We start from the raw sequence: 23,576 nt of genomic DNA on the forward strand, positions 1-23,576 counted from the left end.
TGAGTTGGCTGGGGCGGGCGTGCTGTATGTAATCAGTGCAGCGCAGGCGGGAACTGGGCCGCCCCTGGGGAAGCGTTTCAGAGTGAGCTTGGCTCTCTGGGTTCGCACTTCACGCAGCGACAGCTAGTGGGCGGGCGCGGCGACGTTGGCACTTTGATCACGTTGGGAGGCAAATGAAAGCGCGCCCTAGGCCAAGCGCAGGTGCAGGGCTGACGTTGACGCAGCGGAGCGCTCGTATAGCATTTGGCTGTGACGGCGCGAAAGCTTCCAGAAGGCTTGGGGGCTTCGAGCCGGGCGGTTCGTGGATGGATAGGCTGGATCCACCAGTGCGCCTGCCTCTTTTTGTCGAGTATCCCAGACCCAATCAGCCAGACCAGGCCCGCTGCTCTCCTCCACCACACCACGCTCGATTCCTATAGCCGACTTCTGCCCGTCTCGTCCACGCCCTCACTGCCCTCGACCGTGTGCGCCCGATGCTGCTCAGCGTGCAGCCCATAGCAGTGCCGCTCATGCGACACACCGAGGACCGCTAGAGCCCCTGCATGCATCTACAACCCTCACCCGCGCCCTGAAGACGCTCAAGACGCTCCCCAAACACGCTGCGAGCCATCGCCTGAGGACGCCCGCTGCGCTGCTCGAGTCTCGACACGTCCCATTGCGCGCGCGCCGAGTGAGAGACACCAAGAGGCAGCCGCGCCCAGCACCCGCCCGCCGTCGCGCCTGCCCTCCCACGTCGCTTCCCGCCTTCCTCGTCGCATCCACCCGTTGCGCTTTCCTCGTATACAATAAACACTGCACTCTAGTGTCGTGTGCACTGGCTGCCGCTCGCCGTCTCGCCGGGTTCCCTGGGGCTTCCACCGACGTCGTCGTTTCAGAGTGCATCTCAGACCAACCGGCGCACTCCCGCCGTCCCATCTCTGCGCTCCCCCACGCTTCTGGACGCTCGACTCTGTCCGCTGCTCTCCTGTGTCCACTGCCACTGCGCTCACGACCGCCAATTGGCCCTCGGCTGCACCCCATCCACCACGCTTCCGCCTCGCACTCTCCCGTGACGCTGTCCGACCCGTTCAGACGTCTCACTGCGACCACCCGTCCTCCCCATTTTGCGACACCTCCCCAACAACCTCCCCTCTGCGCTGGAGACCAGTGCTGTCTGGTCGCCGCACATAGGCGGAGACAATGGAACATGGCGCGTGCAATGTTGTCTACATTGACCGGCGGGCCAACGACGAGCACGTGCGGAAGGAGACGCTGTCCAAGTCGCTCGTCGCGCGAACCACGACTGGCAATGTAGGACAGAGTTACTTTGCTATCGGCAAGACGTCGCCGCGCGAAGTGCACGACAATGTCGAGGCGATGCTGTCCATTTCCAGCGAAGGTAGTCCGTCCTATTCCTACGCTCACACATCTGCTAACCCACTTCGCAGTACACATCTGCAGTACCGGCAGGGCCTGCTTACAGAAGATCACCCAGCTCGTCGAGTCCACCAAAGCCAGCATTCCTACTTTCGTCATAATAGACATCCCATACGATGAAGAGCAGCGCATGAAGCGCCTTTCTCGCGAGCCGCGCACGCCCTCGCCTACATCCTCGCGCCTCACACGTTTAGATACGAGCGAACCCGACGATATATACGCCATGCACCTACTGACCCACATATCCTCCGAGATCTCGTCACGGAACTTCTCCAAACTCGTCGTACCTGTGGTCATGTTGTCCGGTCTGGGCACCGAAGAGCCGTCCTCAGCTGGCCCGTTGCCCTCGCCGGGACTACAAGTGTCTTTCTCGCTCGGCGACACTGTTCGGTTGACGCGATACCTGGATGCCGGCGCTGTTGACGTCCTGACGAGTCCAATGTCTAGAGACCGCATGCTTGGCTTGGCTGTCCATGCCTACCGGTTACAGAAGGAGTTCTCTCGAGAAGAAGCAAGCTTTCTGACTACTAAGCGCAATCGGAAGCTGTCTTGGGTCGGAGTAGACGACACAAAACCTTACGCATATCTGCGCGAGGCGATGGTGTCGAATCTCATGACTGGCATCTGTAATCCGGAGACAGTAGGCGACTCGCTTGAATCTACGTATGTACAAACGGTGACTATGCGACCCGCCACTGACTTGAGTAGGGATTTCCATCTCGACGTAGATCGCCAAATCGTAGTTGAAGCCGCCATCGGTACTTGGGCCTTCTCCGCGCACGACTACACCGATGACGAGCTTCTCTATGGCGCTTTCGTCATGCTCAAGCATGCACTACAAATGCCCGAATTAGAAAGATGGGCGATAACCGAAGGCAAGTGCGGCTTATGCCAGAACCCTGCTACTTGCTGACCGATTCGTAGACGAGATGATCGTCTTTCTCTTGGCCAGCCGTACTGCCTACAACGAGTTCGTCAAGTACCACAACTTCCGTCACGTTGTCGACGTGCTCCAGGCTCTCTTCCACTTCCTCGTCCGAATCGGCACCCTGCCTCCTTATCCTTCGGATTCGTCCAACACGTCCACCCCGAAATCGCCAATCGCTGAGCTCCTCAAGCCCTTTGACGCGCTTACCCTTCTGATATCCGCCATTGGACATGATGTTGGCCATCCAGGAGTAAACAACGCTTTTCTAGTCGCATTGAACGCACCACTAGCGCAATTGTACAACGATCGATCCGTCCTAGAATCATTCCACTGCGCTGCTTACTCCCAAATATTACGCCGTTATTGGCCGAGCGCATTCAATGATGCTGCGATGCGCAAGCTCATGATCAACAATATACTTGCGACAGACATGGGCCTCCATTTCAAGTACATGAGCGACCTGGGTAACCTGCAGCAGAAGGTTGCGCATGACAAAGGCGTGGTCGACGGATGGAGTGCCAAAGTACAGGAAGAACAAAAGGACCTGACATGTGGACTGCTCATCAAGTGCGCAGATATTTGCAACGTGGTATGTTTTGAGTTCTTGTCTTTCTGGCGCACTGCAAGCTAACATACTTTAGGCTCGCAAATTTGACACCGCTGCCAGGTGGGCCAACATTCTGACGGACGAATTTAGCAACCAAGGACTCATGGAAGAGGAGCTGGCTATGCCATCATGTCTCTTTGGTGGCCCACCTGTTCGGGAAGACGTCATCAAACTTGGCGAATCCCAGATTGGTTTCATGAACATCTTCGCCCGGCCGCTCTTCGAAGCCGTCACGGACATCTTACCAGCGATGCGCTTTGCTGTCGACGAGATCCTGATCAATAAGGGTGTTTGGGAGAGCAAGATCGATGAAGAACGACAGAGAAAAAGGAAAAGCAAGAGTATGAATCTTGGTTACCTATCATCTGGTTTCACCGTCGATCCGAGCCCAAGTCCTTTGTCTGGAGGGCCTAGCAAGCCCGCTATAAAGATACCTCTGAGTGCCATCAAGACCATTTCTCCCGAAGAAGCGGCTCGACGAGGATCCACAGGCTCCATACGCTCCATTCAAGCTGCGACAGCTGAATCACGAAGATCCTCTTCGATTATTGACAAAAGCTCAAGGCGATCTTCAACGACCGCTGTCCCTGGCCAAAGAGCCATGAGCTCTGCTGAGAATGCCACTTCGTCAAGACGAGGAAGTAGAGACCCCAGCCTCACTGCGATCCTGGTGACTCAGACACCAAACTCGTCCGAACAGAAAGGGCAAGCTTCAGGCTCTGATGATCGGTCAAAGACTGATCGCAAGGACACTTTGACGAGGTCTTCGTCACCAAAGAAGGAGAGGGAGTCTCTTGGTGTTAGGCCAGTCACAGCTCCTTCTCAGGCCAGGCGTAGTCAAGGTGAGTAAACATCACTTCAGACCCGTCATGGCATATGAGCTAATTATGGAAAAGTTCTCGACCCTTACCCCGCGCAACAGCCGTCGTCACAAAGCCACTCCCAGGTCGATCTTTCTCAGGCGGCAAATGGAAACTTTGATGGCTCAAAGCTGCAGCAATGGGACACCGGCAACAAATTGAGTGCTGACAGTAACGCCACACGCTCAGATGTGTCGCGCGACTCGAGCTGGTGGCGACACGTGAGCACCAAGCGACGCCCTCGGGATGTTAGGAACGGCGACGCGGACGGACGGGCTCCGCTGAGGGAAGTTATGCCGGACTCACTGGTGCCTCCTCCGAACAGCGACTCGACGACTACCTCGCCTACATGCTCTAGCCCCGGCAGGAAGACAACGACGGGGAAGATTATGAGCTTCTTCAAACGAAAGCCCAACAGCCATAAGGAGCCCGAGAAGCAGTTGTCCAGCTTCGGTAGCTCCTCTCAGCTGCGCACACCACAGACGAGCGATCCTGGGCGATCACTCAACAGCGACGATTGATTTCACTAATACCTTTCTACGCCTCTATTGACCTTACATTAATGACCAACGCCGCATCCGATACCACGGTATTTCCTTTAGTCTCAACATACCACTTCAAAAGCAGTCCTGGGTCTCTGTGGCACCTGCTTTTGGGTTTCCTTCGTCTCTGGCAATTCCTGGATTTGATACCTCTTGCGCATGGCATGCCATCGGAAAGCGTTGGTGTACCAATTATTTGAGGTTCACTTATTTCACCTTCGGGTAACTTTGGGCGAGTCTTCGATCGTATCTTGCTCCAGCGCGCTTGCATCTGGGATACCAGGCTCCTCTCTACATTTTCTCTCTTCCTTTGTCGGCTACCTTCATTTCGGTGGGGCGCTGATGCATATTGATGGCAGTCGCTGCTCGTCGGGCTGTTCGGCCTCTATAGTTAGGGAGGTCTGATTCTATTGTTTCTTTTTCGCGACCAAAGGGACGCATTTGTTTACGCGGCTTTGTGGTTGTTACGAGCAGGAGACGGTGTCGGACATTGGGCAGGCTATGGAACGGTGCAATCACGACATTGTCGCATAAGAACACTAGCTGAAGATTTGGCAGGAGAAGAGAGTGTATAGCTGACTCCTCTCCGATATTCGTAGACATGGACACAGCGGCTATTATCCTAAGCTTGGCTGCGCCGCCCAGCGAACTGATGACGAAAACCCATAATGAAATGTATATTCTCAATTCTCAACTCATACGTTGTACGTAACCATCTTTGCGCGCATCGTCAAGCAAAACCAATCTTCGTCATCAGCACGTCTTATTCACAGAAGATGACCGTCGGCAAACGCCGACGCCCTTATCATGGTCACGAGTTGCTTCCGTAAAAGTGGTCCTCGTAGCACACAACTACCTAATTCGGGCCAGTGCAAGCGGTGTAGTGGGGCGCTAAACCCCACTTGCCTGACAACACCTACTCCTCGACATAAGGCATACGTACAAACTTCCCTTCATTCTTGAGCAACACAAACATGGACGACAAAGTCAAATACCTGCTTTCCCTTTCAGCGGTGCGAGAGCGTGCCAAGATCGTAGGAGAGGCTGCTGAAGCAGGCAAGCTTAGTCACTTTGATGTGCACGAGGAGCGTTTGGGCGAAGCAGCGGATTATGTGACGTCTGTCATCAAGGTTTGTTTCTCAGTTCAGTCATTTTGTACATCATGGAAAGCTGATCTGAAACTCACAAGCGCGACTTTGGCCCCGACAAATTCCACACCATTCCACCTCACGGGCGCTGGCAGCACTTTGAAGTTGGCGGCGTTCCCCGCATTGCCGGCCTCCTCGATGAATGGAAAAAGCATGGTTGCGACGAACTTGAAATTACGCGTCGGTTGATTGACCTGTTCTTTGTTTCGGTACTGTTGGATGCTGGCGCTGGAGACCATTGGCGATATGTGGAACCTGGTGCGGGAAAGGAGTATGAGAGGAGTGAGGGTATTGCAGTAGCGAGTTTGTATATGTTCAAGAGCTTGGGCTTTGCTGCGAAGAAGGATGGGGGGCCGATTGTTGATGGTAAGTATTCGTGTTCATGCTAGGATGGTTGGAAGGGACTCAGCTAACTGAGCTACGTATAGGAAAGGGACTCCAGGACCTCAAAACTGAGGCCCTTGCAGAAGGCTTCCAAATCTCCTCCAGTAACCCCATGCTAGGCGTAGACTCCCGAGCCAACCTTCTCCGCAGTCTAGGAAAATCCCTTCTCTCCCAACCCGCCATCTTTGGTGAACAAGGCCGTCCAGGCAATGTCGTTGGTACGTCCCCTACCAAAGCCATCCCCATGCCAGTAATTAACAAATTCAAAACAGACTACATGAAGACCACTACCTCTGACCCCTCAACCCTCGACATCCTCACCTTCTGGGACGTCCTCCAAAATCTGTTAATCCCCATCTGGCCACAAGACCGCACCGTAGTAAACGGCCAAGCCCTCGGCGACGCATGGCCCTTGTCCACACTGAAGACGCAATCCAAAGATGCCAACGCAGACGAAAGCACCTTCATTCAACCCTTCCACAAACTCACCCAATGGCTGGCCTACTCTCTCACCGTGCCCTTCACCCGCATCCTCTCCCTATCTTGGAAGAATATGTCCGCCATGACCGCCCTGCCCGAATACCGTAATGGCGGTCTATTTGTCGATCTGGGTGTTTTGACACTCAAACCCGCGTCTCTAGAGCGCGGTCTCAAAGCTACGTCGGACGGAAGTGGACTTCCGTCTTTTGCTGCCGGCGATGATGCTATCGTTGAGTGGAGGGCGATGACGCTGGTCTTGGTGGATAAACTGTACAAGTTGGTGCTTGAGAGAATGCAGGGGGTTGAATTGAGTATGGCGCAGCTGCTCGAAGCGGGCACGTGGAAGGCAGGGAGGGAGGTGGCGAAGGAGAAGAGGCCTCAGACGAAGAGTAGTCCGATTGTTATTTTGAGTGATGGGACTGTTTTCTGAGCTGAGAGATTTAGCAAGATAAAGCCATGGCTTGATAAAACAATCGGAAGCAGTCAAAGGTCGTTATTAGGACGGTCATCGTGCCTGATTAGAAGAAAACTAGATTTCTCAGAAGAATCCCCCCTCCTCTTTTCTCCCTCTAACCTCCTTCATCTCAATAGCTCTCCCATTCATCCCACCCCTCCCATCTACTTCTTCATCAATCGCATCCAACACTCCCAGTCTTTGCACTCCAACATCTCCCTCTCCTTCTCTTTTCCTCTTCCCGGACAACTCTTGATCCGAAACATCTCTCTTCGCGTGCATGTCTTGCAACCCCCAATCCCTCGGCGCCATCCAACCCTGTCGTTGAGTCCCACGTCCACTACTACCCTTCCACATGCCGCCCAACACTGGTGAATCCGGCCCAGCACTATCCAACTCGCCCCTTACGTCATCACCAGGCAGTTCAGAAGGCCCGCGCACATCTCCGTAAACGGAATTACGAGCTTTGGTTAGCGCTGACGTGGGGAAAGAAGTTGAGACGGTTGTGAGTGGCAGTTCTTGGGGTGGCGGTTGCCAGATGTGTGGATAGTTGCGGTGTTGTTGGTCGTAGTGAGTTGGGTTTTCGATGGCATAGCTCGGGTCACGGGGTGCGTAGGCAGCGAAGTTTGTGTCTTGTGAGTATACGGAGGAAGGAGGGTGGTGGCCGAGTGGGGATAAGGGGCTGTAGATGGTGTTGTTGGGGCCTGGGGTTGGTGGGGTGTAGGATGGTGGTGCTGCGCGTGGGTATTAGGCAAACACGTCTTTGAATATCATTGGAGGGATCGATTCGGGTGAACTTACAATCGGTCACCTCTGGCTGCCGATTTTCTGCCATGACGCATATGGGTAGAATATCCAGACTTTGCTCTGCTCCATCCTCTTTCTCACGCGTCTTGGCTTTCTTTCTCCTGAAACATAGGAACCAGATTACGAATCCAGCAATTATGGCGAGTGCGAAGGTGCCTCCTGCTGCACCACCTGCTATAGCCGCGACGGGTAGTGTCTCTTCGGTTGCAACGGAGGCAGTGTTCGACGGGGACATCGTGCTCGATGTTGATGTGGCTGACGTCGTGGCTACGTTCGCTAATGTGACTGATGCGTAATGGTTGAAGGTGGATGTCGGTGATGGGCTTGAGTCTGTCTTCAAACCACCAGTCGCATGATATGCGCTGAGCAAGTCGTCGCGATTGAGTATTGCTGGTTCAAGATCACCATCTGGGCAACCGGACTGGGCGCACGCATTCGTTTTACAACATCCCCAGAATGTTCCTACGCTATGTCAATATGGCTGTCAAATGATACAGTTTGTTCGCTATCTGGCCGAAGAGTCTTCGATAGACCCAAAGCCTAACGATGCTCTTTGACTTACTGCCAGCGGCGCAAGTGTAGAATTTACTCCCGGTCCCACACGTAGCGTCCGGGAAATCTCCATACGATGTTGGATCGAAGGCACCGGGGTACAAGTTTCCTTGTGCACAAGTGATTTCGCACGGGTCTCTTGCGCAACAGCCAACGAAGAAACTGGCACTGTGTTAGCTCTTGGAAGCATGACAAGTAAACTTTTCAACTTACGTTCCGTAGCCGCACGACCACCACGTACCTCCAGCAGGGCAGGAAGGCGAGAAGACTTGTCGCTCAAGAAGGCTAGCCGGCATAGTTTGGGATGACGAGGCTGAGCTCTGTCTAGTAAATCTGAAAAGCGAGTCCAAGCAACAGAGTCAGTGGCCTTCAAACCAGGAATCTAACGGTCGATAGTAAAGACCACGAGGAAATTGCAATACAACCTGATCCGGACCCCAAGAGCACATACATCGACCCAAACGCCGCCCTGCGGCTCAGCCATCATTGTAGTAAGATGCTACTCTTAGCCGAACTGCTCACTCGCCACATCTTTTTCCGTAGTACTCAGGGCGAAGACACCCAGAATATTTGCATATGCAGTCATGTAATAGGGGCCGGTATTGCTCGGGTGTTACCTGAGAGTAAGAAATCTGACGTTGTTCATACGTATTTACTTGGCACTGCCTGCTGTTCTAAATATTTGGCCGCTGCGACGGCGCACCATGCTGACGGATGGGGAGAGGGAAGGCTAGAAGAACTTGAGATGGGCAGATCTTAGGGCTGATGTTTTTAATGGAAGGTGTGAGGTGGCGTGAGGGGTCGTCGGGTTGAGTCGGTGGCTGCCGCGTGGTTGCATGCGCGCAGGGAGATGCGTCGCGATTGTTTATGTCCGGAGAGGAAGCTTGTGGGTTGCATATTTGGACGGCACACACTATCACGTTTTGTGGTAATCAAGGGGTAGTAACATGAAGGAAATGCTCAAATAGTTGCTGAACGCCTGGTTACAAGAGACTTCGGAACGTAGAGGAAGGCGGTCTTGGTGTTCTAAATGTGGCACGGGTGAGCTGCACGTGGGATTAGGTAAGAGTAAGCCCTGAAGCGGCCCTGTATGAAGAAAGGAGATGCGCAATCTCAATTCACACCAAAATCGGTTCACTAGGTTTTCAGCATTGTTGTTAGATGGTATATATACATTTCGTGGGTAAGAATGGGTATGATACGCGAGTACAGATTACAACGGGACCTCCCAATTACAACAACATAACGCGAATGCACATCATCTTCCCTCTGATGAGGGTATCTTCACAGGACTAGACCCTCGACGACAACGGTTACTCGGTCATCACGCCCAGCCCTTGAGCTCGGCTCGCGCGCTTCGTCTTGTCGTTGGGGAATGCGCCTTGTACCGGCATAGGTGAGGTCTGTGGTGACTCCAGCTCAGAAGGACCAGGCCGCGCCTCGGCAGGAAGTTCGGAGAATCGCCGAGTATCTACAACATCCGATGCGCCGGCGGGAAGTTCAGAGTATCGGTTGGTCGAGGAGACCTCTGCCGGAAGCTCTTGGGGTTCGCTCGCGTGGCTGGCGTACTGGACGTATGACTGCTGGCCCTTGGTTGGGTAGTTTTGGTGGTAAGGATCTTGGACAGGAGAGGTATACGTGGGAGGTGCTATCGGGGGATATTAGCATACTATGAGAAGGATCAACGAGGGGAACGTACGTGATTGACCGTCGAAATGTGATGAGTGCCCGTTTTGGTCGTGCTTCTCGTTGTTCATCATTGGGACCATGGCTGCTGCGCCCATTTCGCCTTCGGTAGACTTCTTGTTGCGTCTTTTACGGAGGATGAAGAAGGCAATCAGTCCGATGATAGCAAGAGCAACGACACCTCCAACTACTCCACCAACGATGGCACCCGTATTACTCTTCGAGGGGCTTCCAGTTGAGGTTTCGCTTGGAGTTGGACTCGGGACATCTGAAGCATAGAAGCTGAATTCACCTGGCTGACCCATGAAGGCAGGTGTTAGGTCTCCCGAGGCGCATGTAGCCGGTGGGGTCGCTGCGCATGGATTTGTCTTGCAACATCCCCAGAAAGAGTCTCCTGCGCTGCATGTGTAGAAATCGCTGCCTTGTGAACAAGAAGCGCCTGGCCATTCGCCGTAATGTGAGATGTTGTAGCCACCGGCACGGATGTTTCCTTGCTGGCAGCCGTTGACACAAGGATTAGCTCCGCAGCAACCGACGAATTTGCTTCCAGTAGAGCAAGCATACCTATAGTCTGTTAGTATCTGCGCCGCTCTGAAGTCTGAGATCTTCCTTACCACTTGCCTCCGGTCGGGCAGTGAAAGTCGTAGAATGATGAGTTAGACATGCTGAGGGTACGTCCTATATTAATAAAGCCTTTGGATATGTCTGTCCAAGGGAAGTGTATTATTGCAAGCCCAACGGCGCAAAAGCAAAGATGAGATCAAGCAAGAGTAAACGCAGCCGACACTAGAAAGAAGACAGTGGAGATCGCAAAGAACGGGGGCAAAGAGCAGCTACTTCAGCGATGAACAGCACACGGACTCCGACAAACATGTATCTCCAAGTCTCCAAGCACGCACAAGGAACGCCTGAACGAGGCGTTACCTGATCGGTGACACCGCAGGAAGACACCGCATACAACACCCACCAATCCAACACAGCGCGTGATCGAATGGGGTATGGTAGACCCTCCGCCCTATGGTGGCTTGCGATATGTGATGTATTTTGGTGGCATGTCAGAAGCTTGTGCATACTTCGCGTTAGCAGCTGAAGGGAAGTAAGCGAAGGATTGACGAGCCTAGAGCCCGACCCGTACCCCGTGGCAGGGATCGAGCTGAGCGCCAGAGCCTCAGCACAGCATTTTCCCATCGCGGGAAGAACGGTGTGTATGACGGAAAGTACACGCGATGCTATGATGGCCTTACCACACCTGCTACAAGACATGACGAAACATAAGCTCATTGTCTTCCATCTCTTGAGACACTCGATCAAATGACCAGCAGTAAACTTCAGGCCCACCTAAGGCGGCGGAGCTGAGTTGCAATCGCAAAATCATCCCCTTTTGGTGGCGTCTTTAATCGAAATGACTACCAGGCCGCGCTTAGGGCATGGGGCCGTTTCTCAACAGCAGCCCGCGCCGACCCCACAGGATGTCAGCAGGAGCCAACGTTGCCCCGAGAGGTTTCTGGAGTTTGACCGGGGTCTGAGAAGTCGTTTCCGCAGATACGGACTCGCGACATGATGTGACAAGACGTGTGTTCGCCGAGCTAGGGAGACAATGCGGCTGCTCGGGTACCCCAGCTGTAAAGAGTTCGCTTGGCGGATTCGTTCCGCTCCCGACGGCTGAGGTCAATAAAAGTTTGTGGCGGTACTCCAGATGGCGCGGGCATCAAGTAGAGACAGTATTACGTAGTTGGAACATCTAAGTCCAGACTGATATCCATGTGGAACCTGAGCAGTGAACAGCGCACTGCGCTTGCCGGAATGGGCTAGGAGGCTAAGCGTGGAATCGCGGTCGACACATCAGTCCAGGCGGGCTGTGTTATCGGAGTGTTCAAGAGCAGGCAGCTCTACGCTTTGTAAAATCACTAGAGTCGGCCCCGAGTGAAGCGTTTGTGATGGCTGAAGACTACCTAGGTAAGTTTGATTGACCGGGACGGCAGGTGAAAAGAGTAGGCAGGATCATTACAAAAGAAAGTTGTCGCAAAAAGTTGTTGCAAGATACTTCGTGGTAAAGAATGTAGCTAAGAAGCATTGCTTGATGTGTACCAGGGACCATGATGGAGTTCGCCGTGGGGATGTCGCGTTGAAATGGACGTGTCGGGCGCACGAGCCTCCCGGTCTCGTCTGAGGCTGGCGGCTGGCGCTAGTACATCATCGTCGCGGGGAAGCATGGCAGCTATCTCGAGTGACAACACAGCAAGCATACCGCAACATGATCCGGCGAATGATATGTGGTAGACGCGAGAAACTTGTTCATTCCCGGTTCCAACGAGTACTTGATACATGCGTCGCGCCAGTGTGATCCCAGCCGTGATGAGACCAGCCTCCGCATATTCGGGTGGTTGGTAGACAGTTGCACGCACCCGCCATCTCGAGTAGAAAACTTATCCACCCCCATCGCCAAAATATCTTCATAATGCTACATTCCTGAACAGCTCCACTTGATTAGTGTACCGAAGAAGATATGAGTGTGGAGCCTGAATTCCAACTCAAGCAAACCAACGGTAGGTGAGCTGCACCAGCCATCCCAGACACGCATCATGCTGACAGAGGCGCCAGTCTCGCAGCCTCAACTATCCCATCAAACCTCGCAGCAGAGCGTTGCTGCTTCCCTCGCTGCTTCTGAAGGCTACTACAGCGCGTCAGAGCACGCGTCCAGTTCGAGCGACGAGCGCAGACCTCTCTACCAGACACCGCCTTCCTCCCGCACACCGGCACAGAGTCATGAGCAGTTGGTGCCACACACTGACATCCCGATAACGTCTCTGCGAGGTGTTGGTGTCCCAAGACAGCAGCCTCAGCCTTCCTTCACACACGGACGCCCTCAATCGCCTGCTGTGTCTACCATCGCAGAGGAGTCGAGACCAGACACGCGAGACGCGAGGCGCTCTCAATCATACAACATGGACGCCGAATCCCAGGTGACCACACCCGGCCAGGATACCACACCCTACATCCGATTCGCCATCGACCAACTCACACGCGACGAAGAGGTCCGAGGATCGAGGATATACCCAGAGGTCCGACCAGAGGACGACGAAGATGACTACCCCGTCGATAGGATTGTGCACGACAATGGCCTTGGATACATGGCGCAGGAGCAACGCACACAGCAGAGGATGTCACAACAAATACCACGGAAGCCCTTGAGGAATTCGTCCACACCGCTTGCGAAAGCCCCAGCACCCATGGCCACCACACAGCCTTACGACCCACATCACCCAACCCAACAGTACAGGCCCCAACATTCACCGTCCCCTTCCCGGACACAAAACGACGTCTTCGTCGCACATACCCAACATGCGCCGCTGCACTTCCTCCCAGCTATCCTTCGCCCGTTCTGGCTAGGCCTTTACATCTTCTTGTGTCTTCTAATGCTAGCAGCCTTGATCTTTTCCGCCGTCTACTCCAACCGCAACGATGGTAACGGCCTATGGGACTACAACGCATTTGGCGATAACCGCTACTTTGTCTTCGAATACCTCCCAACCCTCCTAGGAATGCTCCTACTTCTATGGCTCATCCAAATCCAGACCGCTACCCAGCGCCTCATACCTTTCATCTCCATGGCTTCGGACTCTTTCCACATGCGCTCTGAGGCTGTCTTCCTCCGACTGTACCCGATGCAGTTCGTATGGCCTAACTTTGAGCATTTCCGCGCCGGACACCCCGGTGTCGGTGTTTTCTTCTTCGTATCATGGCTGTTTACTTGGACGATACCCCTTCTCGCTTCCGCCTACAACGTACGATATGACGTGGGCCGCAGTGTCTGGCGATGGGTAGCCGTTCAGGGTGTTGTCTGGACCGTTGTTGTTCTCTACATCCTGTTGATTGCCGTATTGATCTACATGCTGCTCTTCCTGACCCGCAACCCGACTGGCCTGAAATGGGACCCTCGATCTCTCGCCGATATCGTCTCGCTTCTTGAGCGCTCGAATAACCTCACGGATTACAACAACTCTGAGACATTTGAGAAGGGCGACTGGCATCTGGTTAGCAACCGCGCGGACCGTATTGGGTACTGGACGACTACAACGAGGCCCAGTGACGTCTTCTACGGCATCGGCGAAGAGGGTGCTGGAATTCGGAGGTTCTCAGTCCAAGAAGGACGTATTACTGAGAAGGGAGCTGAGCGCACCAACCTCGACCCGACACAGGGCAACGACTTCACCATCCGCACCGACATCCGCAACCCCAGCGTGCGACTACGATTTCTTCCCTGGTACCTGAAGGACACTTCGGTCATTGCGTGGATCGTCATTGCCGCTGTATTGCTGGTCGCTTTCTTCGTTGTTAGTTTTGTCAACAGCGCCGTCCGCCTTGGATTCCTGCCCCAGGTCTTCGCTCGCACTGGCGCAGACGGCTTCTCCGCGTCAAACTTCCTCTACTCCTTCATTCCGGCTCTGATCGCCAACTTCCTCTTCTTGGCTTTGTTATCTCTGGATTACTCTCTTCGGGTCCTTCAGCCCTACATGGCGCTCTCCTCCAAAGGCGGAGCTACCGCTGAGGCTTCTCTTCTGGTCGACTATGCCTGCCGCCTACCTTTCTCCGCCACTTTGGCGGCACTCGAGAACAGACACTGGCAAACAGCTGTTCTCTCCTTTGTCTCGTTGACATCCTGCACTCTGCCCATCCTCGCTGGAGGCTGCTTCTGGACGCAATACTACGGCAACGACGACGTGGTCCGTGTCGCAGCGGAGCTCGCAGGATACTACGCACTCTGCTTCTTCCTCGCCCTCTACGGCGTCAGCCTCCTCGCTCTCATCCCAGGCCGTCGCCGAGCCGCCCTTCCCCACCGCAGCAACACGCTCTCCGAGATAATCAGCTGGGTCTACCAATCACCCATCCTCGCCGACCGCGCCTTCTCCCGCCCACAGACAAAGCCCGAACTCGTCGCAAGGCTAATGGGATCCACCTACGCGGAACGCACATGGGCCCGGTCCGCTCTCTCGCTCGTCCGTCCTTCGCGCAACAATCTGCGCAACGAGCCAGCTGCGGAACCCGCTCTAGGCGACAAGAAGACGAGGAAAGAACGCAAGAACGAGAAGCACAACTCCTACACCGACCCACAGAAGATTCGCTACGGCTTCGGTATTCACGTCGGCCGCGATGGTCTCGAGCATCTCGGCATCGATCGCGTGCATCGCGGTGGAGAGAGGAGTGGTCGCGAACTTGTTATCTGGGAAGAGCAGAACAACAACAAGAGGAAGAGCTGGACGAGTCAGGTATAGGGTTGTTTCCCTTCTGACAGCAACGATCGTACACGACGAACGAAACGCATTTCACGATCACACACATTTATACTCGTATTTCACGAGTTCCGCACAACAAAATCGACTTTTAGCATCGGCGTTTGGAGGATATTTTGTTTTCCACATTACGGATTCATGGGTATCACGGCATTTGGGCATGACGGCGCAAAGAACCTTTTTGAATAGAACGAAGTTCACGGAATGTATAGTATGGTAATAATGAGAGCGATATAGACGAGGGGTTGTAGGAAGCGGAGTCTTCCTCCTCAAGAGGTCAAATGATGTGTATAAGGAAAGGCAAGATTTAAGCCTAGTAATTTACGAGAACGATGAATGCATAGAGAGAAGAAGACAGGAATTGCATTAATCACGATGCCATTTTGACAACATCTTTCTTTAGTGATGTTAAGTTTGAATTTCCTTTCATGTGTGCTACCTACGCAGCAATGGCCGCTTCAGTAAGTCTACTAATCTCCAACTCGCCATCCCCACCCAAATTATCCAAGCCATGGAACCCCTCTTCCACAACCCATTTCTGCTCATACTTCATCAGCACTTTACACGCATTACCCACGACTAGGAGACCAGGCGGTCTGCTGCCTTCCTCTTCAACTGCCGCACAAACATGTTCCAGCGTCGTCCTGATGACTCTCTGATCAGGACATGAAGCGCGTTCTAGTACGGCGACGGGTAGATCGGCGGGGTACGCTTTGCCGACTAGACTTTCGACTAGAGCGGAGAGACGGTGGAGAGACATGAGGAGGACGAGGGTGCGGGAGGCTACGAATTCGGGTGGGTCGAGGGGCGCGCCTTTGCGGCCGGTGCCGGTGCAGATGAGGACTTGGTCGGCGATGCCGCGGTGTGTGGCAGGTATGGCGGCGAACAGGGGGGCGCTTAGAGCGCTGGTGATGCCGGGTAGCACGCTGGGTATGAAGCCGTGCTCGCGGAAGAAATCATATTCTTCGCCGCCACGGCCGTAGATGTATGGGTCGCCTTGCTTTATCCGCACGACTACTTTGCCGGCTTTCAGGCCTTCCAGACCTAGCTCTAGGAGCTCTTCTTGCGCTTTGTCGGCATTTCCGGGGAACTTTCGTGCGATGTGGACGGTTGCGCGGCGGGGTACGAGGTCGAGGATGGGTGCGGGGACGAGCTTGTCGGCGAGGATGAGGTCGGCGGAGAGAATGGCTTTGTGCGCTGCGCGGGTGAGGAGGTCGGGGTTACCAGGGCCGGAGCCTGCGAGAATGATGCGACCTGGTCGTCGTGCCGCTGTGGTGGCGGTGGGTCCGACCTTGGAGGGGCTGCTGCTGGCGAACTCGCGGAACAGCATGTCGACATCTGCATCTGTGATACCGGCGAGACGACGTAGAGGCCAGTACTCGCATATCTGTGAGAGCCAGCGCATGCGACGTCCCCGTGCAGCTTCCTTGCTCTCCTCCATGATCAGCTTATTGAAGGTTGCTGGCTGCCCGCTGTCTTCTTCCTCAGCCTCTAGATCTTGCGACAATTCTGCCGCATGATCTTCTTCCCATATGCGTCGCCGCAGTGTGCCTAACCTCTCCACTGCATCACCCAGCCGCGGTGGAAGTGACGCCGCAATCTCCCTTTTTATTCTTGCGGAGAGCTTGCATCCCTTTCCAGATGTTGTGATACCGATCTGTAGAGGGCCGTCGGAGTGTGTGGAGAGGAGGGTGAATGAGCAGAGATTCGGCGCATCGGCGACGTTGACTGGTATACGTAGTCTCCGGCAAAGACTCGAGATGTGGGTTGCTGTGGCGAATCAGAGTGAATTCGAGACATACTCTCATGTCACGTACCTGATGTGTGTTTTCCGCCCGCAGTAACAAATACAGCGTCTACTACGCTGTCCACCTCCTCCCGTCCCAGCGTAGTCAAGTCGTCGTCTTTGAAACTCCGCTTTAGCCACTTTACTTCGCCCGCCTCAATTCGCTTGACAAGACCATAGTGAAGTGTAGAGTCTTCGGGCGCGAGCAGTATCGGTTTCGCGCCAACCTCTATTGATCGTGCGCATCGTGCGCCTGCTAGTGGGTTGGACCCGACTATAAGGTGGATGTGGGATGTGGCGTCTACCGCGGTAAGAAGTGCTGGCGCCATGATGAAGTATGCAGAGGATAAATCTGAACAACTTCGAATTCCACGAAGGAGGGGCAGCAATATGAGCAGAGGCAATCGTCGATGCGGTTACTCCTCGGCGGTGTTGATAATGCGCGTGGCACATTATTTGTTCCGATAGCGACGAGCCGATATGGCGCGATCGCACTAGGGCATTCCCGCGGAAAAAGGCGAAATATGAGTGGTTGTTCCGCCCAATGGTCGATGGTGCAATTGACTGCTGTCAGACTTGCGCGGAGTTAGTCCATCTGCTCGTCTTGACCCATGACTATGTTGAGCGCTTTTCGGCTCAACATCACACTGTGTCCTAAGGCGTTGAGCTTTGCCGACGCGGATATCAGAGCGGGGTCTTGGCTCTCCACTCGAATTTTCTCTTTCACGCGGACGTCGTGGTCCTTGTACTTGAACGTGCGGTCGGCTTCATCGTGCGCAGGTGCTCGTGCCCCGCCAAGTGCTGATGCAAAGGTGTTGCGGATGCTGAAGCCAGTGAGCGATGAGCTGTCACCGGCGTTGTGTGGCTCGAGAGTGCGGATTTCGAGAACGAGGGCGGCATCGAAGACGAACAGGTGGAAGGACATATTCGCTGGTAGTGGAGGGTCGAATGTCTGTGATTGTCAGCAGTGCCCGTGTTGGGTGCTCAGGTGCAGCCTACCTTGTCGTCGACGGGATTCTCCCACCACGACGGCTGGACATCCGAGTAGCCCTTCAGTGCAGCCTGCGCTTCCAGTATGTGATCGTGCAGCAGCTGTAGTTGCCCGGAGACGAAGTTGGCATTGGTCGCATCGCCGCCCCAGGTAGCCACGTCGATGACGTCGAGGCAGCTGTTGATGGAGGTCCGAATCGAGGTGAGCTGGGGCACAACGAGCGTCGGCGCATGCGGTGCAGAGGAAATGGCGAGGTCGTACGTCAGCGAGCCTTTGGGCGGTGGGAGGCTTGCGAGGCGCAGCTTGACGTTCTGCACGGTGTGAGCTGCTGCATGGGGACGGAGAGTGAGCGACATACGCCTTTGGTGATGCGCGTGCCAACGCGAGTAATGAGGCCCTTGAGACTCTCGGAGCGCACCGAAGTCAGCACAAGTGTCGAGCCATTCTCCGAGGGCGCAAGCAGGGCAGCGCACTCATCCAGGCCAGCCTTGAGCGACTGCAGCGTCTCGCGCAGTTGCACCAGCAGCCACTCGAGCTCGCGCGCTTGTGACTCTGCCTGCTCGAGTGAGAGGCGGGCGTCATCGATAGGCGGCCACACGGCAGTCGACATGGCGGTGATGGCTTCCAAGTTCCAAGGCACGATGCGGCAGGTTGTTGGTGTCGGGCTGCCCGAGCTCCTCGATGGCCAGGATCCACTGCTCACGCTGCGGATCTCGCTACTATCCGAGGAAGGAAGCCATCCCTGCATCTCTCCGCCCATCTCTTCACGTGCCGAACACATCACGCACTTGCACACACATTAAAGCCCTCCGTCACGATCCGTCGCATCCGCCAGCGTGTTTGCAGACAAGCCGCGGACCCTCTTGTTGCTTGGGCGTGTCGAGCAGCCTCGGGATGATGCAAAGCGCGCGCGATAGTGCCGTAACCCTGTGCGATGAGGGAGCTAGTCGACGACGCCAACAAAGAGCCGATTCACAGGTGCACTACGTCACCCGCTTGGCCGCACCTCATAAACAAGCTTGCCAGGCCTCTTTTCGTCGCGCGTTTGAGACGCAGCTAGCCACGTCGAACCATCCTCCTGTAATCGCACCATTATCGTGCATCCTAATCTTAATAACCTACCCCCTTGCGACGACGACTCTTTTGGGTACCGCACACCATGGCTGTAGCTAGTACGTCGCCCGTCGCTTCCTAATTCGGTTGCGCATCTGCTAACACACCTTCCAGGACCTCTTCTCGCATTCGGCTCGCTGATCCTGGTCGCTGGAGGCCTGCTCTTCCAATTCTTGACCATCCTCACTGGCGGCGTCAACAAGGCTCCTCTCACCAAGTTCTACTTCCTCGAAGCCACCACTGGCGGTATCCCCAACGCACGAAACCCATCGCGATGGACCTTCTTCGCCATCTGCGGCGCCGACCCTGACTCCGGCAACAATGCCAACTGCGGCTCGCCTGTACCAGCGCTGCCATTCGACCCTCCTAGGAACTTTGGCACCCAGGAAAACATCCCCGAGCAGTTCATCGGTACCCACATGTACTACTACCTGTCTCGCTTCATGTTTGCTTTCTACCTGATTGCTCTCTTCTTCGCTGCCATCGCCCTCATCTCCGGTCTTCTTGCGCTCTGCAGCCGTCTTGGAGGGTACCTCTCTTCCCTGATGACCTTTGTCGCCCTCTTCTTCCAGACGCTCGCCGCAGCTCTCATGACGTAAGTCTATGCCAATGTCCAACTTCCAGTACGTCGACTAACGTTCATCAGCGCATGGGTAGTCAAGGGCCGCGATGCCTTCCGCTCCGCCGGTTTCGAAGCAAGCATCGGCAAATACCTCATGGGTTTCACCTGGGCCGCCGTCGCCTGCTACTTCCTCGCCACCGTCATGTTCTGCCTCGGAGGCCGTCTCGGCGGAGACCGCTCTTCCAGTATGCGCCGGAGCCGCTCTACCAAGTCGAACCGCAGCCGGGGTAGCTTCTTGGACACCGAGTCCCAGCGCAAGCCCAGGGACTACTCCCCATAAATTGATATTGAACGAGGATGAAGTGGTCGAAGTGGATGAGGTCCATCAAGGACCACATGGAGGAAAACTGATCTTTTACGCGACGATATCCACGATTTGATTTTGTAATGAACGAATATAATACCTTGCTATAGCGCGCGAGTTGATGCTAGTATTGTACATATGCACATATAGCAAATATACTTCAACCAAAACTACATTCCAAATGACCATCCTATGGAGTTGGTCGGTATAAACACAAGTATCCAGACAATACGCTTACGAAACTCGTACCAATCAAGTCTCATTCCTCCTCCCACCAATTCTCGAACATACCTCGAGTACCTCCCAAATCCAACACCTCGCCACGTCCTCCTCCAATCCCCTTCTCAACCACCGTCCACAAATCAAACGGCACCAACTCATCCTCACTATCCACCATATCCTCATCCTCATCGTCCTCATCCCCGCCACTAACACCCACGTACGCCGTAACCCCCCTACAACTAGCCACACACTCATCCATCAGATTCCAATCTCCATCCGGAACCGCGAGTTCCAACTGCGGGTCGCCGAGCCCCTCGTAGCGCATGATCGGCGGCGCGCCATTGGATAACGCGTATGTAGTTTCGCGGCCCGTGAAGCGCGAAGTATACGTGTGGGGTTCGCCGCGCTTGGAAGGAAGGACGACGGTGTGTGCTTCGTAGTCTGCGAGGGCGGCGTTGTATTGAGGGGGAGTGAGCTTTTGTTTGGCGTAGAAGGAGTTGGCGAGGAGGCGGGAGCGCGCGGTGTGGCCTTCTATTAGGGCGATGGCGGGGTGGGGGATGTAGCGTGTTGTTGTTCTCTCTTCTTCGACATTCATGGCTCCACCTCCATCTCCGTTTGCATTGTCTTGTGAAGTTGGAGTTGAAGCAGCAGCAGACCACGGCGCCGCAACACCCATTCCTCCCTCTCCCAGAAACTGGTTCCAGGGCTTCACACCACTAACCCAGGGACCTGTGTCGTACTCACCCACAGGACACATAGCCTCACCCCTCGGGTCATAGATAACTTGGTCCCACGAATCCGCTTCTGTTCTCCGGCCCCAGATCGTGACTTCGAACAAAGTAATGGTGTCACGAACTGCTTTCTCAAAGTCTCTGGCGCGCGCCACGCCGATGAGTGCGGCGCTGTGTTCGATGGTTTCATCAAGTACGGTTTCGTAGGGGAGGATATGCGCGCTTTCTTGCCAGATATCGAGGAGGTAGAACCAGATCGATTGCATGAGGGGCGTGTCGATGGGGTGGAAGTCGGCGAAATAGTCGAGAAGCGTGGCGGCGCAGGTCCAGTATTTCGCGGTGAAGGCGGACTCGCAGTCGTCGCAGGGCCAGAGGTATTGGGGGCGATGCGGGCAAGGCGGGTGGGTGAGAAGAGATTTGATACGCCTGTAGGCGATGGAGAAGTCGATGTCGTTGCGGCCGAATGTGTAGCGTGTGGCTGTTGGGGGAGAGGTGGAGTGGTCTGTCACTAGGATGATGGGTGGCAGCGGCATTGCGACGGGCTTTAACGAGCGAGAAGCCATCGCGCTTATACCTAGACTTATGTGAGCTGACTTTAGTTAGTGGTAAGAGTGTTGTTTGTGGAGGGCGAGTAGCAATCGAAGTTGATAGAGTAGTGCCAAGACTTGCCGCCTTGCACAATAGATTCAACTTGAGCGGCACACAATAAGAGTCGTAGTAGAAGTGAAAGAGATCCATCGCGTCCGAAGAACCGTACCAAGTCGCTCCCGTCATGCCTACCACTTCGACATGCGACTAAGTGTACTCATCCTCCCATGCTGCATGTTGCTCAACAGCGCTTCCTCTAGAGCCGACTGACTGATACCTGCATCTGTCCGATATGAGTATATCAATCTAAAGGTGGATAATCCCAGGACTCACCATCAATGTCGCTGAAGCTGCTGCCCATACTCGGCGTGCCCTCGCTACCTTCTTTTCTGGATCGCAGTCCTCCACGTCGTGGACTACCGAGTCGTCCTAGTGCCGCGCGGTGGTCCGAGGCAGGACTCATAGGGCTCTTTGCTGCTGAAGGAGGTCCGCCAGAGCTAGTCATCGACGACGCCGTCTCTGTGGTCGCGATTGACTGCACATCCATAGACGCTTGTCTGACGGGCGGAGCATTCCTTGCGCGGGCAGGTTGCAGAACCTTTTGCTCCTTGCTGCTACTAGCTCGGAAGCGTGAGTCTTGCGCGTACTTGCTATTGTTTGGTCTGGTTTTGACTGAAGTTGCAAAAGGTAGACTTGTTTCGTGTGAGCCATAATCGTCAATCTCTTGCGTTCCGTCTCCTTCCTCAAACGTCGAAAGCTCTCGCGGTTTCTTCTGCTGGAAACGCGGCGGGCGCTTGAAGAGTTGGCTTCGATGCGCTGGATGATCAGTATCCGACAACGATGATGAGCTCGAGGACGACGAATCGGGAATATCTGGAGAAACTGCTTCGTGATTTCGATAACTTGGTGGTGAGATTGGCGCATTCGCCCGGTCTTCAGACCTTCTACTTGTCAAGTTAGGTCGCTGAGTGGAGCGTGTGGACAATGTTCGAGCTGGAGCCTGAGTAAGTGCCCGGGATTGAGTGATCGTGGTGGTAGACGGTGTCCTCGAGAGCGAAGGTGCTAATATATGTTAGAAAACATATCTACTGTGGCATCTAAGATGCTTGTCGAGAGACTCACCGGGTATAACCACCTCTGCGCCACGCAAACTCGGACTGTCCTTCGAGCGTCCTGCTAACGCTGATGTAGTCCTCCCAGCTATATTTTGTCAGTAAGATCAAATTATGCTGATGTTTTACATACCTCCAGATCCGGCACTGCCACCCCTTCGCATCGCAACGCCACCCACAGCAGTAAGCGTGCTACCACCAGTCGGCGAAGATGACGGAGCAGCATTCGAGATGCTGACTTTCTTCATTTGGTTACGAACATGATCTAGATGTCGCTCATATAGCCATGCGGCCTGCTGAAGAAGAAAGGTTGGTGGGACTTGGAACTTGTCCGCTCTGTCACATGGTCAGTAAGTCTGACGCATTGCGTAGCATAGATGTACATACAACTCGACCCCTACAATACATTAGCATTTCTTTGAGATAATTTTCGAATTGGGTCCTGGATACTTACAGTTCAAGTCGCTAGTCTTGGAAGACTTGGAAATAACCTTCCATAGTTGGCGGTCTCTCTCAGCATCCCATTGCGCCTATGTCGCGGTCAGATGAGCCCCGGAGACGCGGACAGATGCTACTTTACCTGCGGAGGATCTTCAAAGTCACCCCGGATGAACGGGAGACGTATCAGGGCTGTGAACTGAACTGACGACATTAGAGATGATCTGGTTTAGCTGTAAGAACGTAGAGTGATGAAGGGGTGGTTGGGTGAGGTGTAGTGATGCGGCTAGGCGATCGAATGGAGTAAGGCGTGAATTGATCTACGCCCGGGCTTGTGACCGATTAGGCCGGAGCTGCAATCACGTAACAATGGAAGTAGACGACTAATTCAAACGAACTTGAAATCGTTTACATGCGTTTCCGATGATCATGACTTAATCCTACAGTGCTAATCGTGAATAAGTGAGCCTCGTGTATCAAGGCAACCATCGCAGCCTGGATCAAGCACCGCCAC

The 23,576-nt window shown here is 54.4% G+C and overlaps 8 protein-coding genes across 8 annotated transcripts; 4 read left to right on the forward strand and 4 right to left on the reverse strand.

Annotated features, from left to right (window-relative positions):
- Window positions 1-1,179: 1,179 nt before the first annotated feature.
- J4E92_005219 (uncharacterized protein) lies at window positions 1,180-4,332 on the forward strand (the record flags this gene model as incomplete). The annotated part of the gene is made up of 6 exons (XM_051496602.1): window positions 1,180-1,378; window positions 1,428-2,079; window positions 2,125-2,291; window positions 2,341-2,933; window positions 2,986-3,793; window positions 3,848-4,332. The coding sequence occupies 6 exons, from the start codon at window positions 1,180-1,182 to the stop codon at window positions 4,330-4,332; spliced, it is 2,904 nt and encodes a 967-aa protein (XP_051353322.1).
- A 995-nt stretch (window positions 4,333-5,327) lies between these two features.
- J4E92_005220 (uncharacterized protein) lies at window positions 5,328-6,795 on the forward strand (the record flags this gene model as incomplete). The annotated part of the gene is made up of 4 exons (XM_051496603.1): window positions 5,328-5,483; window positions 5,543-5,867; window positions 5,930-6,103; window positions 6,158-6,795. The coding sequence occupies 4 exons, from the start codon at window positions 5,328-5,330 to the stop codon at window positions 6,793-6,795; spliced, it is 1,293 nt and encodes a 430-aa protein (XP_051353323.1).
- Window positions 6,796-9,491: 2,696 nt separating this feature from the next.
- On the reverse strand, window positions 9,492-9,962 carry J4E92_005221 (uncharacterized protein; the record flags this gene model as incomplete). The annotated part of the gene is made up of 2 exons (XM_051496604.1): window positions 9,492-9,826; window positions 9,878-9,962. The coding sequence occupies 2 exons, from the start codon at window positions 9,960-9,962 to the stop codon at window positions 9,492-9,494; spliced, it is 420 nt and encodes a 139-aa protein (XP_051353324.1).
- A 2,408-nt stretch (window positions 9,963-12,370) lies between these two features.
- J4E92_005222 (uncharacterized protein) lies at window positions 12,371-15,137 on the forward strand (the record flags this gene model as incomplete). Its single annotated transcript, XM_051496605.1, has 2 exons — window positions 12,371-12,374; window positions 12,415-15,137. 2 exons carry the CDS (start codon window positions 12,371-12,373, stop codon window positions 15,135-15,137), a joined length of 2,727 nt encoding a protein of 908 aa, XP_051353325.1.
- Window positions 15,138-15,594: 457 nt separating this feature from the next.
- On the reverse strand, window positions 15,595-17,270 carry J4E92_005223 (uncharacterized protein; the record flags this gene model as incomplete). The annotated part of the gene is made up of 2 exons (XM_051496606.1): window positions 15,595-16,925; window positions 16,973-17,270. 2 exons carry the CDS (start codon window positions 17,268-17,270, stop codon window positions 15,595-15,597), a joined length of 1,629 nt encoding a protein of 542 aa, XP_051353326.1.
- Window positions 17,271-17,527: 257 nt separating this feature from the next.
- J4E92_005224 (uncharacterized protein) lies at window positions 17,528-18,542 on the reverse strand (the record flags this gene model as incomplete). Its single annotated transcript, XM_051496607.1, has 3 exons — window positions 17,528-17,893; window positions 17,941-18,243; window positions 18,291-18,542. The coding sequence occupies 3 exons, from the start codon at window positions 18,540-18,542 to the stop codon at window positions 17,528-17,530; spliced, it is 921 nt and encodes a 306-aa protein (XP_051353327.1).
- A 549-nt stretch (window positions 18,543-19,091) lies between these two features.
- J4E92_005225 (uncharacterized protein) lies at window positions 19,092-19,947 on the forward strand (the record flags this gene model as incomplete). Its single annotated transcript, XM_051496608.1, has 3 exons — window positions 19,092-19,104; window positions 19,160-19,640; window positions 19,692-19,947. 3 exons carry the CDS (start codon window positions 19,092-19,094, stop codon window positions 19,945-19,947), a joined length of 750 nt encoding a protein of 249 aa, XP_051353328.1.
- Window positions 19,948-20,230: 283 nt separating this feature from the next.
- Window positions 20,231-21,457, reverse strand: J4E92_005226 (uncharacterized protein; the record flags this gene model as incomplete). Its single annotated transcript, XM_051496609.1, has 1 exon — window positions 20,231-21,457. The coding sequence occupies one exon, from the start codon at window positions 21,455-21,457 to the stop codon at window positions 20,231-20,233; it is 1,227 nt and encodes a 408-aa protein (XP_051353329.1).
- Between the last annotated feature and the right edge of the window lie 2,119 nt (window positions 21,458-23,576).

Source organism: Alternaria infectoria (genome assembly GCF_024043175.1).
Source record: "Alternaria infectoria strain BMP 0036 chromosome Unknown scaffold_7, whole genome shotgun sequence".
Classification (NCBI taxonomy): Eukaryota; Fungi; Ascomycota; class Dothideomycetes; order Pleosporales; family Pleosporaceae; genus Alternaria; species Alternaria infectoria.